This window comes from Gopherus flavomarginatus, chromosome 14, assembly GCF_025201925.1.
Source record: "Gopherus flavomarginatus isolate rGopFla2 chromosome 14, rGopFla2.mat.asm, whole genome shotgun sequence".
Lineage (NCBI taxonomy): Eukaryota > Metazoa > Chordata > Testudines > Testudinidae > Gopherus > Gopherus flavomarginatus.
Window position 1 is genome coordinate 33,413,627 of NC_066630.1, and position 14,172 is coordinate 33,427,798.

At 39.6% G+C, this 14,172-nt stretch overlaps 1 protein-coding gene and 1 long non-coding RNA gene across 2 annotated transcripts in view; one reads left to right on the top strand and one right to left on the bottom strand.

Moving 5' to 3' along the window:
* The window catches only part of NFATC3 (nuclear factor of activated T cells 3), a 163,994-nt gene that overhangs the window by 121,301 nt on the left and 28,521 nt on the right, over positions 1 to 14,172 (top strand). Inside the window, 2 exon segments of the mRNA XM_050922682.1 lie at positions 5,855 to 5,910; positions 6,746 to 6,872. Of these exon segments, the coding sequence (XP_050778639.1) occupies positions 5,855 to 5,910; positions 6,746 to 6,872 (183 nt within the window).
* LOC127034180 (uncharacterized) overlaps positions 1 to 14,172 on the bottom strand; it is a 240,628-nt gene that overhangs the window by 56,449 nt on the left and 170,007 nt on the right. The window lies entirely within an intron of this gene.

Consider the following 14,172-nt stretch of genomic DNA (forward strand, 5'->3'; position numbering starts at 1 on the left):
ATAATTGAAACTGGTCTGATTATATTGTGTTGTTTTGACAAAACGTATGCAGAACTTTAAAATATTTTGTGCAAAACTTTTTCAATTTTTTGGCACAAAATTCCCCCAAAAGTAAGCTGAGAACTGAAGGGCCAAAATTCTTGCCTTATCTTGTTAGTAAAGTACATTCAAACTGCTTAGGTTGCAAATATTCATTAGTTTAATATACTTTTTATTAAAGCATTTAGTATTTTTCTTCACAAAACTCTAGTGCATTCATGTATTTTAGAAAAATTAAACTTCAGATTGCTCTCATACAATATATAATACAGTAGTAACAAATTAACCTACAGTAGCTAGCAGATTCTTTAAGTTTGATAGTGGGAAATTTTGGAGGCCCTACTTCCTATAGGGTTGGGTAAGAAGATTTGACTGAATAGTATATTCAGCTGTATTTTAAGTAACTACCTGAAATGAAAGCTGTAATTTAAAACTTATCTAAAGAAAATAAGTTTCTGTTCTTCTTCTTGTTTTAGTCCTGAAGCAGGTGTGTGTTAGGCATAATTGTAGCAGCTTTTTAGGAGGCTTACTTAGTTTTGCTAAAATTTTTCTGTTCTTCTTCTTCTTTGGTTTGAGCTTTATCCTGGACCCTTTAATTCAAGGGAGGTTCAAGAGTTCTGGATAACTTGCTTTTGTATTAGGGAGCAATCTTGCTGTACCTTCCCCGCTGCTTCTCCTCCTGTCTCCCCTTCTGCCCCTTCTCTCCCCTCCACCCCAAACAAATAGGTAGCTTAAAACACTCATGTGCTCCGACATAGAAAAGGAATGCCTCTCTTTTTTTTAGAATGTTTGACTGATCTGAAGAAAAAAATTACACAACCTACACAGTGAACACTGTATATATTTACATTTTTACAGGACCCTAACAGCTTGAAATATCATCAACTAAAAAGTAGCTTCAGATACTACATCTGTTCCTGAGTTCTAATACTGTTTGTGGTTTTACAAACTCATTTTTTTATTTTAAAAATATTTCATTCCACTCTTGCTGTGTTTGATACCCACACAAACGTTCAGAATGAATGAGTGAATAGACGCTGGAACACGGAAAAAGGATGAGAATTCTTGGTGCTTGGGGCACTCACCAGGATGTGGGAGACCAGAGTTCAAGTCCCTGCTCCAATGACTACTCAATTACTTTATACACAGAGAAACAGCTACAACGGGAGAGATTGAAAGACTCACACCAGAATATCTCATAGCCCAGCAGCTAAGGTTCTCCTCTGCGATCTGGGAGACCCAAGTTAAAATCCCTGTTCCTTATCAGGAACCCAGGCCTTCCATATTCCTGGGTAAGTGCCTTAATCAGTGGATTAAAAGTAATGAGGAGGGCACCACCATTATGGGCATTCTGGTCTGCTCCTTTAGATGATTGCTTCTCATTCTTCAGTTTAATATGCAACTAGAATCAGATGTTTCTTGGCAGCTCAGCAAACAATTTTGCAACCAGTTAGGGCATAAGAACATAAACTAAATTCCGCCTTTCCGCCAACATGGATTTTGTGCCTTGGCTTCGATAGGCTGTCGGGGGAAAGATAAAAATCTAGCCGTTGTACTGGGCTTAAATTTTCTCTAAATGCCCTGTAAAATAAAGTACGTGACTCAAATCTGTGGTATCATACACAAAACCAAACTGATGACTCAAAAAGTATTTTAATATCAACAGACTTGTAGGGTACTTCTTGACAAATCATCAGTTAAGTTTCAGTGGCCTTGGGTAGTCAGCTTCACCCTGCATGTCATTAACTTCCAGTAAACATCCAGCTTTGCTGTTGCTTAAATATTAGAGACCTGACAGGGACTTCATTAACTCATATGCCCTTCTTTTTCTTGTGCAGCAGTTCCATATCTATAATATATAGATCACATTTTATCAATTTTAATTAAAAAATACAGAATTAATTTGGGGAATAATGAAATGACAGTATAGTGCTAATATATTAAATAATCCTTTTATGTTAACAGTTGTATATCTGATGGTGTAATTTCCAGAATAAAAAAATCATTTCCCCTACCATTAGTGTAAAACTTTGTTTAGTTGGATGGACTTTCATTATTTTTTATCTGAAACTTGCAATGGGCCTGACGTAGGTCTAAAAGATAAATCTGAACATCTCAGTCATGATTTTGTATTTTGCAAGATATTACCATTGAAACAGAGCTATCACTAGATATTGGTAATTTCTCTCTCTCTTCAAAAACTGATGTCTAAATACACTTTTATAATTACAATCCTAACAAAGAAGTTGGTATCAGTAGGTAGAGCACATTAGTTAATTTTGACGTCAGCTATATATTAACAAATCTTTGTTACAGACAGAGCTGCTAAACACATAACATACCTGACATAGGACCACAAAAGCAAGGAAATATAATGCTAAATATATACCCTCTACTAATACACACACACACACACCACTTCACTACTACAACTAGCTATACCACAATCTTAATTCTGCTCCATAGGGATGCCATCTTTCTGTCACCATCATCACCACAAAACCCCCTTCCAGCACCAAATTACTAAACTAGACATCCACAACTAATAGTGTTTTGAGGGAAGAGATTGATAAGATGGGTAGTGGAAAGCTAGCATCCATACGAGTGCAAAGTTAAGATTGTGGTTCATAGATAAGGACAGATGGGACCACTGTGATCATCTAGTCTTCTGCATAACAAAGGGCGTAGAACTTTCCTGAATTAATTACTGTTTGAACTAGAGCATATATTTTAAAGAAGAATCTAATCTTGATTTTAAAAAATTGCCAGGGATAGTGGAATCCACCAGACAATCTGCTTAATTGTTGCAGTGGTTAATTACACTCATTATTAGAAATGTTCACCTTATTTCCAGTCTGAACTTGTCTAGCTTCAACTTCCAGCCATTGGATCTTGTAATACCTTTGTCTAAGCTGAAGAGCCCACTACCAATTTCTTGTTCCCTATGTAGATACTCAGCCTGTGATCAAACTATCCCTTAACCTTCTATTTGCTAAACTAAATAGACTCAAAGAGCTCAGTTACAATAAGGCACATTTCCTAATCTTGTAATCATTCTTGTTGCTCTTTACTGAATCCTCATCACTTTATCAATGTTTTTCTTGAACTATGGACCTCAAAACGATATAATATTCCAGTAACAGTTGTACCAATGCCAAATACAGAGATAATATCTCCTTATACCCACAGAGATCCCCCCGTTTCTACATACCAGGATTCCATTAGCCCTTTTGACCACAGTGTCACACTAGGAGCTCACAGTCAGATGATTACCCTCCAGCGTTCCCAAATCATCTTCAGAGTCTCTGCTTCCCAGGATAGACTCCCTCAGTCCTTTGGTCTATATTCTTTGTTCTTCTTAAATGGATAGTCCCTATTGTATTCTAGAGGATTGCATTAGAACCATATTGTCAGTGAATGTTCATAACTCCTTACATACTATCCTTACATACATTTTGCAATGATTATGATGACCAGTATGTCACAGGTTTTCAGTAGAGACCTTGTATGTAGATGCCAGACCCAAGGAATCCCTGTAGCCCTTATACACCCCATGCGCTCTGCCAGTTGGCACCAAGAGGTCCCTGGGTCACAGTGCTCCAGCTGCCTCGGTTCCTTTCAGCCTAGACTAGCTGATGGGTTAGAATCGAACTGGGGTAAACCCGGATCAGTCCTCAGTGTCTAGCTTAGATAACACTATTAGGTTTTTTTAGTATAGGATTAATTGGTATATAGCCAAGGATAGATTTTAGTCAAAACTTTCTTTGGTTCTGAGATGGTTGATCCAAAGACTAGTAAGACAGGCTTTAAGAGATGTGCTTCCTGCCCATCTGTCTTTCCAGCATCCAGTGCACATACCAGATGCCTTGTCTGTCTAGAAGAGGGGGTACTCTCCTTCAAATGCTCTACATTTATTCCAAGAACGAGAAAGGAGTGGCAGAACACACTACAGGCAATTCTGCTACAGGAGACATTTGCAACGAAGCCTGTTGGATCTGAACTTTTGTATGAATCCAAGACATACCATAGACCAACCTCCGCCTCAAATATATCAGAGGTTAAACTCTTCAGAGACACATGCTTCTTGTCTGCTTCACCTCTGAGCTCAAAGACTGTGACTCTGTCACAGTTCAGAGCAACTTAACCAGTATTCCCCCTTCCATGGGCCAGCAAGGGCACCCATTCTCAGGCTTCCAATTCCCCAGCCATCTCCTCTATGGGCAGAGACATGCACTTCTCTCCTTCATGATGGGGGTATTTTCAGGCTGTACTGTTCCCGGCCTATACTTTAAATTCTCCAGTAAAGTCAGATTGTATAACCAGGCCCTACTCTGTTTTCTTCTCAAAGTCCACCAATATGTTACCACACAGCTCTTTCTAACCAAATATATATTCTTAAGGTAAAATCATTACAGAGAAAACAAATAAAGAAACTACAGAGTCCTGTGGCACCTGATGACATGGGTATTCACTCACGAAAGCTTATGCCCTAATACTTCTGTTAGTCTGTAAGGCGCCACTGGACTCTTTTGTTGCTTTTTACAGATCCAGACTAACACGGCTACCCCTCTGATAATAAAGAAACTACATTCATGCAAATAAGCTTACCGTAGATTACCTCCTGATTCGAACTAGGTGAAGAATCCTTCAGACCCCACCAAGGAGTTTTTTGGTGGTTACAAATTCATAACTGCCTTGGTTCAGAACTAGCACACCCATGAATCTGAGAATCACACTTTTCTCCTGTTCAGGGCTCTGGTTTTGTCCTTGTGTTACAGGTGATCAGCAGGCAGTGAGCTTCTGCTCAGAGTGCAGCGTCAAATTACACTGCTTGTATGATTGTGGTCAATCACACTGCTTGTATGATTGTAGTAACTTAGTTGCATATGTATTGGCAAAAGTAGTCCTCCTTTTCACTGAAATATAAAAAATACGACTTTTTAGTCTAATTTTGTTGTAGACACCGTTGAAGTCACTTGCTCCCTAATGCTTGTGTTTTAAGCATCCTGTATGTACTATTGTTTTTAATTACATACTGGTATTCGTCCTATGGTGGTCTGTGCAATATGACGCAAACTTAAAAGCAATCATTCAGCTTTCTACTGGTAGTGTATGACACCTATGAATAGTTGCATCTCTGGTTTTTTCCTTTTTTGTCTTCTACCAAACAGTAATTAATATGTGTACACACATGCTTGCTTCTGGAATTAGAAATATTAATTTAATTTTTATCACATTATGTAATAGGAGCTTTTACCTTTAAACAAGTATCAGCATTCTTTTTTCATTAATGTATTTTTATAAACATATTTAAACAGATTTTAATTGATCCTTGTAAATTAAGTAGAATGGCCCAGATATTCAGCTTATGTTAAATGACACAGTATGTCAACACTAATACACTTCAGTTAAGGATGTGACCATTAAATTTTACAATTTATTTTAATTTACTTGACATTTTAAAATCATGGTGGAAAACCTGAATTTTCTCCTCTTATTTAAAGAATATCAGTGTAAAGAACTATACATGCTCTTTGACTGTGGTGTCAACTCACAATATAATCTACGGAGAAATCTTTAGAGATATAGATTTGTTTGTAAAGAAATCTTTGGTCAGATTACATTAAAGTAAATAAAGAGCCTTAGATGTTTGCAACAGTAAGAACATTTAAGAATCTTAGAATCTGTTTACAAAAACTGCAATATCCTCTTGTAACTGAACTTTAATATTTTGAATTGCATTCACTTTTATTCGGCGTATTTCAGAAAATACTTTTTCGCCTGAATTTCTTGTAAACTTAATTTCTCTCAACAGATGGACGACCTCAGTGGGAAGTAGAAGGGAAAATAATTAGGGAAAAGTGTCAAGGGGTGAGAAACTTATTTTTCTTTGTTTCTTCTTCTTTGTTTCTGTTTTTAAGTAAGAAATTGCTGGTCTTTGTCTTGTTTTTCAGTTTAGACTTTTACTGTAAAGTAAATGATTAATAGGACACATGAACAAGTTTTGAAGTTTACTGACTTCATCTGAAGACTTTTTCTAAATTGTTGTAACAATATAAAACAGTTATTAGGTTGCTGCTTCCTAAGAAAACAGAATGGTAAACTTGTTTGAAAAACTAAAAAGAGAAATTTGGAATAACTGTTAAGGTGAGAAGTAATTTTCATTGCATTAGACTCCTGACAATGAGATAAGCGGTATGAAGTTTAGTATCTGCTACCATGGCATTCATATGCTCATGAAGATAAATTATTACCTCACATAAGTGTATTTTTAAATAAAAATGTAATATCTAGAATATGCAAAAATGTCTCCCGCGTCACAGGTCTTAAATTATATTTTATGTTTCTGCTTTACTGTTTAGAAGATTCATGATGCAATAGCTTCATAGAATCATAGAATATTAGGATTGGAAGGAACCTCAGAAGGTCATCTAGTCCAACCCCCTGCTCAAAGCAGGACCAATCCCCAGATTTTTTACCCCAGTTCCCCAAATGGCTCCCTCAAGGATTGAACTCACAACCCTGGGTTTAGCAGGCCAATGCTCAAACCACTGAGCTATCCCTCCCCCCCAACTAAAAATCATCCAACTAAAAATCCCTGTTTGAGTTAACATTGCAGTCAGCATTCATGCAGTATTCTTTATTTAACAGATGTATTTCATTTACATTTTAAATGTAATGCTATCTTGTTTCAACTTTAATTTAGGCTAACATTGTTCTTGAAGTTCCTCCGTACCATAACAAAACGATTACAGCTGCTGTCCAGGTGCAGTTTTATCTTTGCAATGGGAAGAGGAAAAAAAGCCAGTCTCAACGTTTTACTTATACACCAGGTACACACAGCTACTGCATCTTACTGCAAGCTAGTTAGTGTACACTTTTTAAAAAAAATTACTAAAATTTAGTGTATTTCATAGATACCAGACAAAATGTGTTCCCTTTGAGTAGATGTGACTAATTTTTTCCAGTTTGTGAACTGCTAATTAAGAATTTGTCTAACTTCATAACAGAAACTTTAATCCAAGGTAGTAGTGTGAAATAATGTGAATAGGGTTACGAATGTCTATTTTGGCAATGATATTTTTACAACATTATTTAATTTTTATTCCTATAGCTTGTTAATTCACATGGAGTGTGATTTCTCAGTGGTCACTTTTTTTCATTATTCTGTTCTGTCTCCAGTTAGTGATACTGTGTAGTGAATTCCAGGAGTACAGTCACAGATAGAGGAATAGATCATCCCCAATTTATATGATGCCAGTCTCTCTCAATAGTCAAAATACAACTTCGGAGTTCAGATGAGATAGAAGAAAATATACTCCATAGACATCTTGCAGTGTGGAGAGAGCTAGTCTTGAACTTTGTAAGAATGGCATACTCTAGTTGATCTGTCTTAGCAAGAGTGTTATTGGTATTGGGGAAAACTCTATTGCAGATATATAACACTTTATTCTTTTTGGATGGCTTTTCAAGTGGACTTAAAGTTCCTAATAGACTGTAAAGAGCAGTCTGGAGTTCATCAAGAACCAGTGATAACTGTAAATGTAAATTCCCTTCAGCATTGCTTTGTACATGCTGTTTATGTGAAATTGGAGGACTTGACATACACAAGTGTATATCAGAAAACTAATGGATGCTCCTAACAGGCACTGTAGACTGACACCTGAAGTATTATTTTATACCAAAAGAGCACCAAAGTAATCATAAGGTGGCTCTTTACTGAAAAAACTACTCTTGAAATATTGGAATGAGTAATGGAACATACCAGCTTAAAATGTGTCCAAAATAAAAAGGAAGTGAAGTTATAACTGAAGCTACATTATGGCAACCCTTAACACCCACTTGAAGGGTTTCCTGTTTTCATTTTAACATGCATGCTATAAGCCAGTAATTGATTGGTACAGGTGTTGGCAGGAAAAAGCTGTTGTGCTTATAAGTAACAGCCCCTGATTATCAGTTACCCATGGCCTTTGGCTTAAAAAAGAAGCAGGGGGACTCAAATTATTGAATGCGTCAACCTACAATTCTGTGGCTGTTTTAAAAAGAACCCAGGAGCTGAAAAGAAATATGAAATAAGTCCGTGTAGGCATGGTAATAAGCATCTTGGGGAGGGGGAGAATCATTCTAGGTGTTGTATTAAAAAGATTATTGCCTCCACATAGCCATACTTATGGGTGCATAGGCATGCCTCATTATTGGTGGAACTTTGGAAAGTTTTGATTGCTACAATAGCATGCATGCACTGCTGTAGCACTTCACATTTTTCAGTGCAAACCAAAGTGGGTTGGGGGGGGGTGTTTTGCGCATACATTGCCATATACTAAATGTGCTTATAGGATTAAAGGAGTGAGCTGGGGCAAGAAAACTTGAGTGCCATTCCAATCCAGATGAAGAAAGAACCTTCTTCCGTTATTCCTTTGGGCAGAAAGACTCCTCAAAATCGAGGTCTCTGTTTGTAGGGCCCTCAAAATCAACCGTACCATTATCTGATGTGCAAATTGAGATCCAGCAACTTCACTCAGGTCCACAAATACTTCCTTGTGGGCTAATTGTTGATTCCATTAAGGTCAACAATGACCTACTTAAGGGAACCTCTTTTGAGCTTCACCTCTTTCTTCTTGGAGTCTCCGCTCCATGATCTACATGGCCAGTGAGGACTGTTTAGCCACGGATATCAACACCAAATCATGAGATGGCCTAATAGAGATGGTAGCAGTGCTGCCCTTTAAATTTAGCTCCCAGCAGCTCACCACCCATGTTAAAAGCATTGAAGATCATTTCATCAGATGTTCTGTCTGACATATTTTAATGCTTAGGGGACAGCGGTGTTGAAAAGCCTATTACTCAGTCAAACTAAAGGCCATTCTTCCTCCTTTCCCCAGGAATTTTGTAGGAACTTCACATACAGGACCCATTCAATTCAAAATGCCATATCCCCTCAATTTTTTCTCTTTCAAGAAAACTTCAAAATATTATTGGATGTACCTAAAAATAATTCCTTTGCAATAATGGGAAAAAGTTGCTAAATATCTTAACTGTTACTTAATTGAAAGAGCCTTTGTTTATTGACTAATTTACAGCATGATATATATCCATAATATGTTACGTAGTATTTCATAATTATCCATTCTTCCTCTCCCAAACTTCCACATAAATTCTCATTCCACACCTCTTCCATGTCCAGCAGTCTGTACTGTGGGCATTCCCCTTCACCCTGCTGGTTGAAGGCAGAGCAACAGCTGGGACCACATCTGGTAGATCAAGGGTCTCCTTGTGGTAGCAGAGACTTTCAGGATAGAATTACCCCCAAAAAATGAATTTGACTAATTGGAGACTCCTAAAACAGGTTTTAAAGTGTTCCCTCCCCCCCAAAAAAAGCCAGGGAATTAAGTTTCCACCCTCCTGTCCCATTCCCCCCCCCAAAAAAAAAAAAAAAGAAAAAAAAAGCCAGGGAATTAAGTCACAGAGGTGGCACACAGGAGATCTCACAGGCAGATCCCATAAAGGCACCTTGCAGGGGCAGGTGGAGCAGTAGCAACTGCCACTAGCATCACTGCTGCAACTGATTTGCTACGCAGCAGCTCTCCTCAACTTCAGCAGATAAGCTGTTTAGGAATCCATTGGGGCCACCACTCCCTCAATAGAGGGTGCTCCTTGAAGTAATGAAGTGACTCTGCTTAAGACAGCTTATTTGCCCATGGAGCCGCCTTCTACAAAGAAAATGGTGGAGGAGTACCCCTTCCGAACTTTTTATAGCTCCATCTTCCTGGGGCAAAGTTCAGTAGAACCCTTCTAAAGATTCCTCCGCCTCAAGAATAGAGTGGAGACATTACCTAACCATAATTCCTCTCCCCCTGCCCCAAATTCTTTTAAAGGCTAGAGGAAACTTTATATGGTGAAAACCATAGCTTGAACTTGCATGCTTTTAAAAAAAAAATCTTCCCTTTATCCCTGCAAGTTTCAAGTGCTCCTCTTTTCAGACTCTGGGCCACAATCTCCCTGCCAAGCAAAGAGAGGTGCATTTCCAGTGTGTGGTTTCTAAAAGAACTAAAACCAAACATATCATACCTCTAAGGGCAATAAGGTTTAAAAAAAAAAAAAAAAAGGCGCTAACAGAGTAAAGGAGAAATTCTTTCTCCTCCTCATCCAGCTCAGTTTCCCTGAAGGAAGAGGAATTATCTGGCTCGGCCCAAGTGGAACTTAGCAAATATTTGATCACATATTATGGATGTTGCTAGCCAAATTGGAAATGGTCCCTGAGACACTCCAGGAGCCACTAGTCTCATGGAAACCAAAGTGAGCCTCTCAGAAATACTTTCCAGCAAAAGTTAAAGAAAGAATTGTTCCATTACATCTTTAGTTTGAAAAAGAAATCAAGACTGAGTGAGAGTTTCTTATCAAAGCCAAGAGTTTCAACAGACAAGTCAAAGGTTCTGTTCTTTACCCAAGAACAAGAGAAAGATTTGGTCGCTCTGCCAAAGGTGGATGCTGAGTTTCTGCCTTGCTCAAAGACATGAATTCCTTCAGAGGAAGAGAGGATTTTTAACTAAAATTTTCAACGAAGAGGGAAAAATCCAGTCATGTCTGAGTCAAGATGATAAACTGAAAACTAGTTTGAACAGGATCTCAGTAGCAGCTGCTTTTGTTGCTGACATTTTAGTTCAGGCCTCTCCCACTGGGCTAGTGAGTGCTTCATGAACCTACAGAAAAATCCTGGTTGTCTTTAGTGTCCGTTTTCAGAGAAGGAGAGCGTGCTCATCTATCCCTGCTTACAGTGATCATCTCATCAGATTGTCATCCCATCAGGTGGTGCTTGAGGATCTAGAAGAAACTGTAACCTGCTTACAGGTTTTTACCAGGTTTCAGGTGGTCAGAGTAAAGAATCATCTCCAACTTCTGCATGTAGGAGTGATCCTGGATACTAAGGAGAGACAAAGTGTATTTTTTGGAGGAGAGATCACAGTAGATACTCATTAATTCACCAAGTGCTGTCTGGTCATCAGACATCCCTGAAAATTTGAATGCTATTCTTCAGCCAGATATCATGTGTGGGCACTCTTCAATGAGTCAGATTTCATATGAGGATGCTCTCAAAACACCATATCAGGAAGAAATTGCAATCAGTCAGAATGTTACCACTGTTCTAAAGTCAGTCACTTCCTCGCTCTAGTCATGGACTCATCCTTTGAAATTCAAATGGGTAGCTGATGTCAGAGGGAGACTCATGATCACTGCCGTTGCCAGTCTTCGTGGATGGAGTGCACACCAAACTAAAGTGGCTATGAGGACATGGACTAATTTGGGAGAAGAATATAAGCTGAGTATAGATAAGGGCCATCAGCATCATGTACTGTTCTTTGCGGACAACACCAACTGCACTGTGCAATGCACAAGGAATCAATTTACTTTCTGACTTGATTAGAGCATGATCTTTCCTCTCATACCCATCCACATAAAGGGGAAGGGAGAGCACAGGAGTAGCCTGGCTGAGCAGGAGGGACCTGGACCTGGACCTGGGAGAATGGAGTATGAATCCTTCAGGATTTCAGGAGATGTCGGATTTAAGGTTCCAATCATAGATCTCTTCACCTTGAGGGAAAATAGGCAGTGAAGTTTTTTGTGGCAGATGAGAACCTGAAAAGAAAGCAGTTGATGCTCCTATCTCAAAGGTCTAAAGGCATTCTTTATGCCTGTCCTCTCATCTTTGACAAGGACAGTAAAATGATCCTTAAAAAAATGGCCCATAGTCATCATGATAGTCCTATACTAGCCATGCAGAGAGCCATTGTTTTCTGACTTAGGTTGCAAATGAAACACCCTCTGAAATTATCAGCCTGGAAAGAAATCCTGAGCCAGAGACCAATCCACTACTCAGAGTCAGCTCTGCTAAAAGTTAACATGCAAGATGGAAAGGGAGAATTCTCAGAGTTCAGGATACACTCTTAGTAGGAGACAGGTCTCTACCAGAGCAAGTGTTTTTGAATTATAAGGAATCAACAAAGATTTCTAATTATCACCATGTCAAAAGGTACATTAGAGTAGATACACATGATAGTCCTCCAGTGATATATAGCTTTCCTTCCTGGAGCTTGAATTTAGTGCTCGGAGACTTAAAGAAACCATTTGAATCACTACACTCTGTTTTGGCCTACTTTCTCTCGAAGTGAATTTCTTAGAAGCAGTCACCTTGGTTAGAAGAGTATCCGAAGTTGGAGCATTGACTATGAAGTCACGTCTGTATATTCCATAAAAACAAAGTGATTCTTTGGATAGAGAGATCATTTATTCCAAAAATTAACATTAATTTTCCACAGGTTGCCAGTGACTTTGCCTTTCCTTCTCTAATCCTAAACATCCCAAGGAGATTGAAATAAAATGGCAGTCAGGATGACATTTAACATTTACCTCAAGGACATGGAACCTTATCAGAGGTGCACAGTATTTTTCATCTTGTCATGAATGAAAGGAAGAATATCACTAAATCCTCCATTGCAAGATGGATTAAAGCATGTATTGCAGAAGTCTATAGAGCATGTAGAGTGAATCTAACAGTCTGCGTCCTGTGAGGTTCAGCAGCCTCTTTGGGCAAAAAGGTCTAGTGCTTCGTATGAAGAAACCTGTAAGTCAGCTAAATGGATATCAGTGTGAACACTGGACATCAATCTTGTAGCACTTTGTTATTCTTCCTCCGATGCAGCCTTTGGAAGAAGGCTACTTTAGAAAGAAGGTACTGCCCCAGCAGTAACCCAGAATTGGTCCTCATATACATAACTCCTTGCTTAAAGTCATCCTGGTTAACGTTGTTTCGTTGTTACATTGCTGATCAGTTAGGGGACATGCTCGTTTAAAATTGTGCAATGCTCCCTTCTAACGTTGTTTGGCAGCTACCTGCTTTGTCCATTGCTTGCAGGAAGAGCAGCCTGTTGCAGCTAGCTGGTGGGGGAACCGGCAGCCCCCCACCAGCTCCCGCTTTCAGCTCCCCCCTCCCCTAAGTTCCCTGTGCTACAGCTGCCCAGCAGGCTATCAATCAGCAGTTCAGCTGTCCCTCCCTCCACTGCCATGTGCTGCTCCTGCCCTCTGCCTTGGAGCTGCTCCCAGAGACTCCTGTTTGCTGGGAAGGGGAGGGAGCTAATGTCAGGGTGTCCCCCTCCCCCTGTTCCTGCACCCCACTTACCCCTTCTCCATATAGAGCAGGGAGGGGACACGGAGGGAGGGAGAGACAGAGCCTGGGGCAGCAGCCGCTGTCTCAACTTCCTGATCCACTTAAAAAGACAATGCTCTTAAGAGTGGGTCAGCTTACTTAAAGGGCCAGTGTGCATCTCTCTCTCTCTCCACACACAAGGAGCGTGTCTGTCTGTCTGCTATGCTGTCTTCCCTCCCTCCTGTTTGTACTGCCTTGATGAGAGGCTATATTAACAACGTGTTAACCCTTGAGGGCTCAGCCCAATGCTAGTTCATCATTTAGCAGCAAGGCGTTCCCTGGGAAATATCCTACCCTTTTCCACCCTTTAACTTCACCACCTCAACCAAGCTTCACAATCATCATAGCTGTGAACAGTATTAAATTGTTGGTTTAAAACACATACTTTGTATATATCTATAAAATATATAGTTTTTTGTCTGATGAAAAAAATTTCCCTGGAACCTAACACCTCCCTCCCCCCATTTACATTAATTCTAATGGGGAAATTGGATTCACCTAACATTGTTTCGCTTAAAGTCGCATTTTTCAGGAACATAACTACAATGTTAAGCAAGGAGTTACTGTACATAGTTTGAATCCTCCCAAACTAGAGATAAATGCTTCTTTGCACATCCCCAGACTATAGCCACAGGTGGGCCTGGGATAGGCCATGACCCCACCCAGTTAGCATCCAAGCCCACCTGAATATGAGCCTGCTTGAACCCCTTCTAACTCCTGTAACAGCAGCAGCTGTGGTAGATGGCTGTAGGACCCTGGCAAAGACATGAGAGCCACCTCCTCCCTCCCATCATCTGTTCCAGATCAGTCAGTAACTGCTTCCCCCGCCCAGTAGAGAGGCTGGGGCACACTACTAGAGAGAATATGGCTGCCCTGCGAAGACCAATACGGCTTCCTGACAGTCCCCACACATGGGGAGCTGTGCAGCTGAG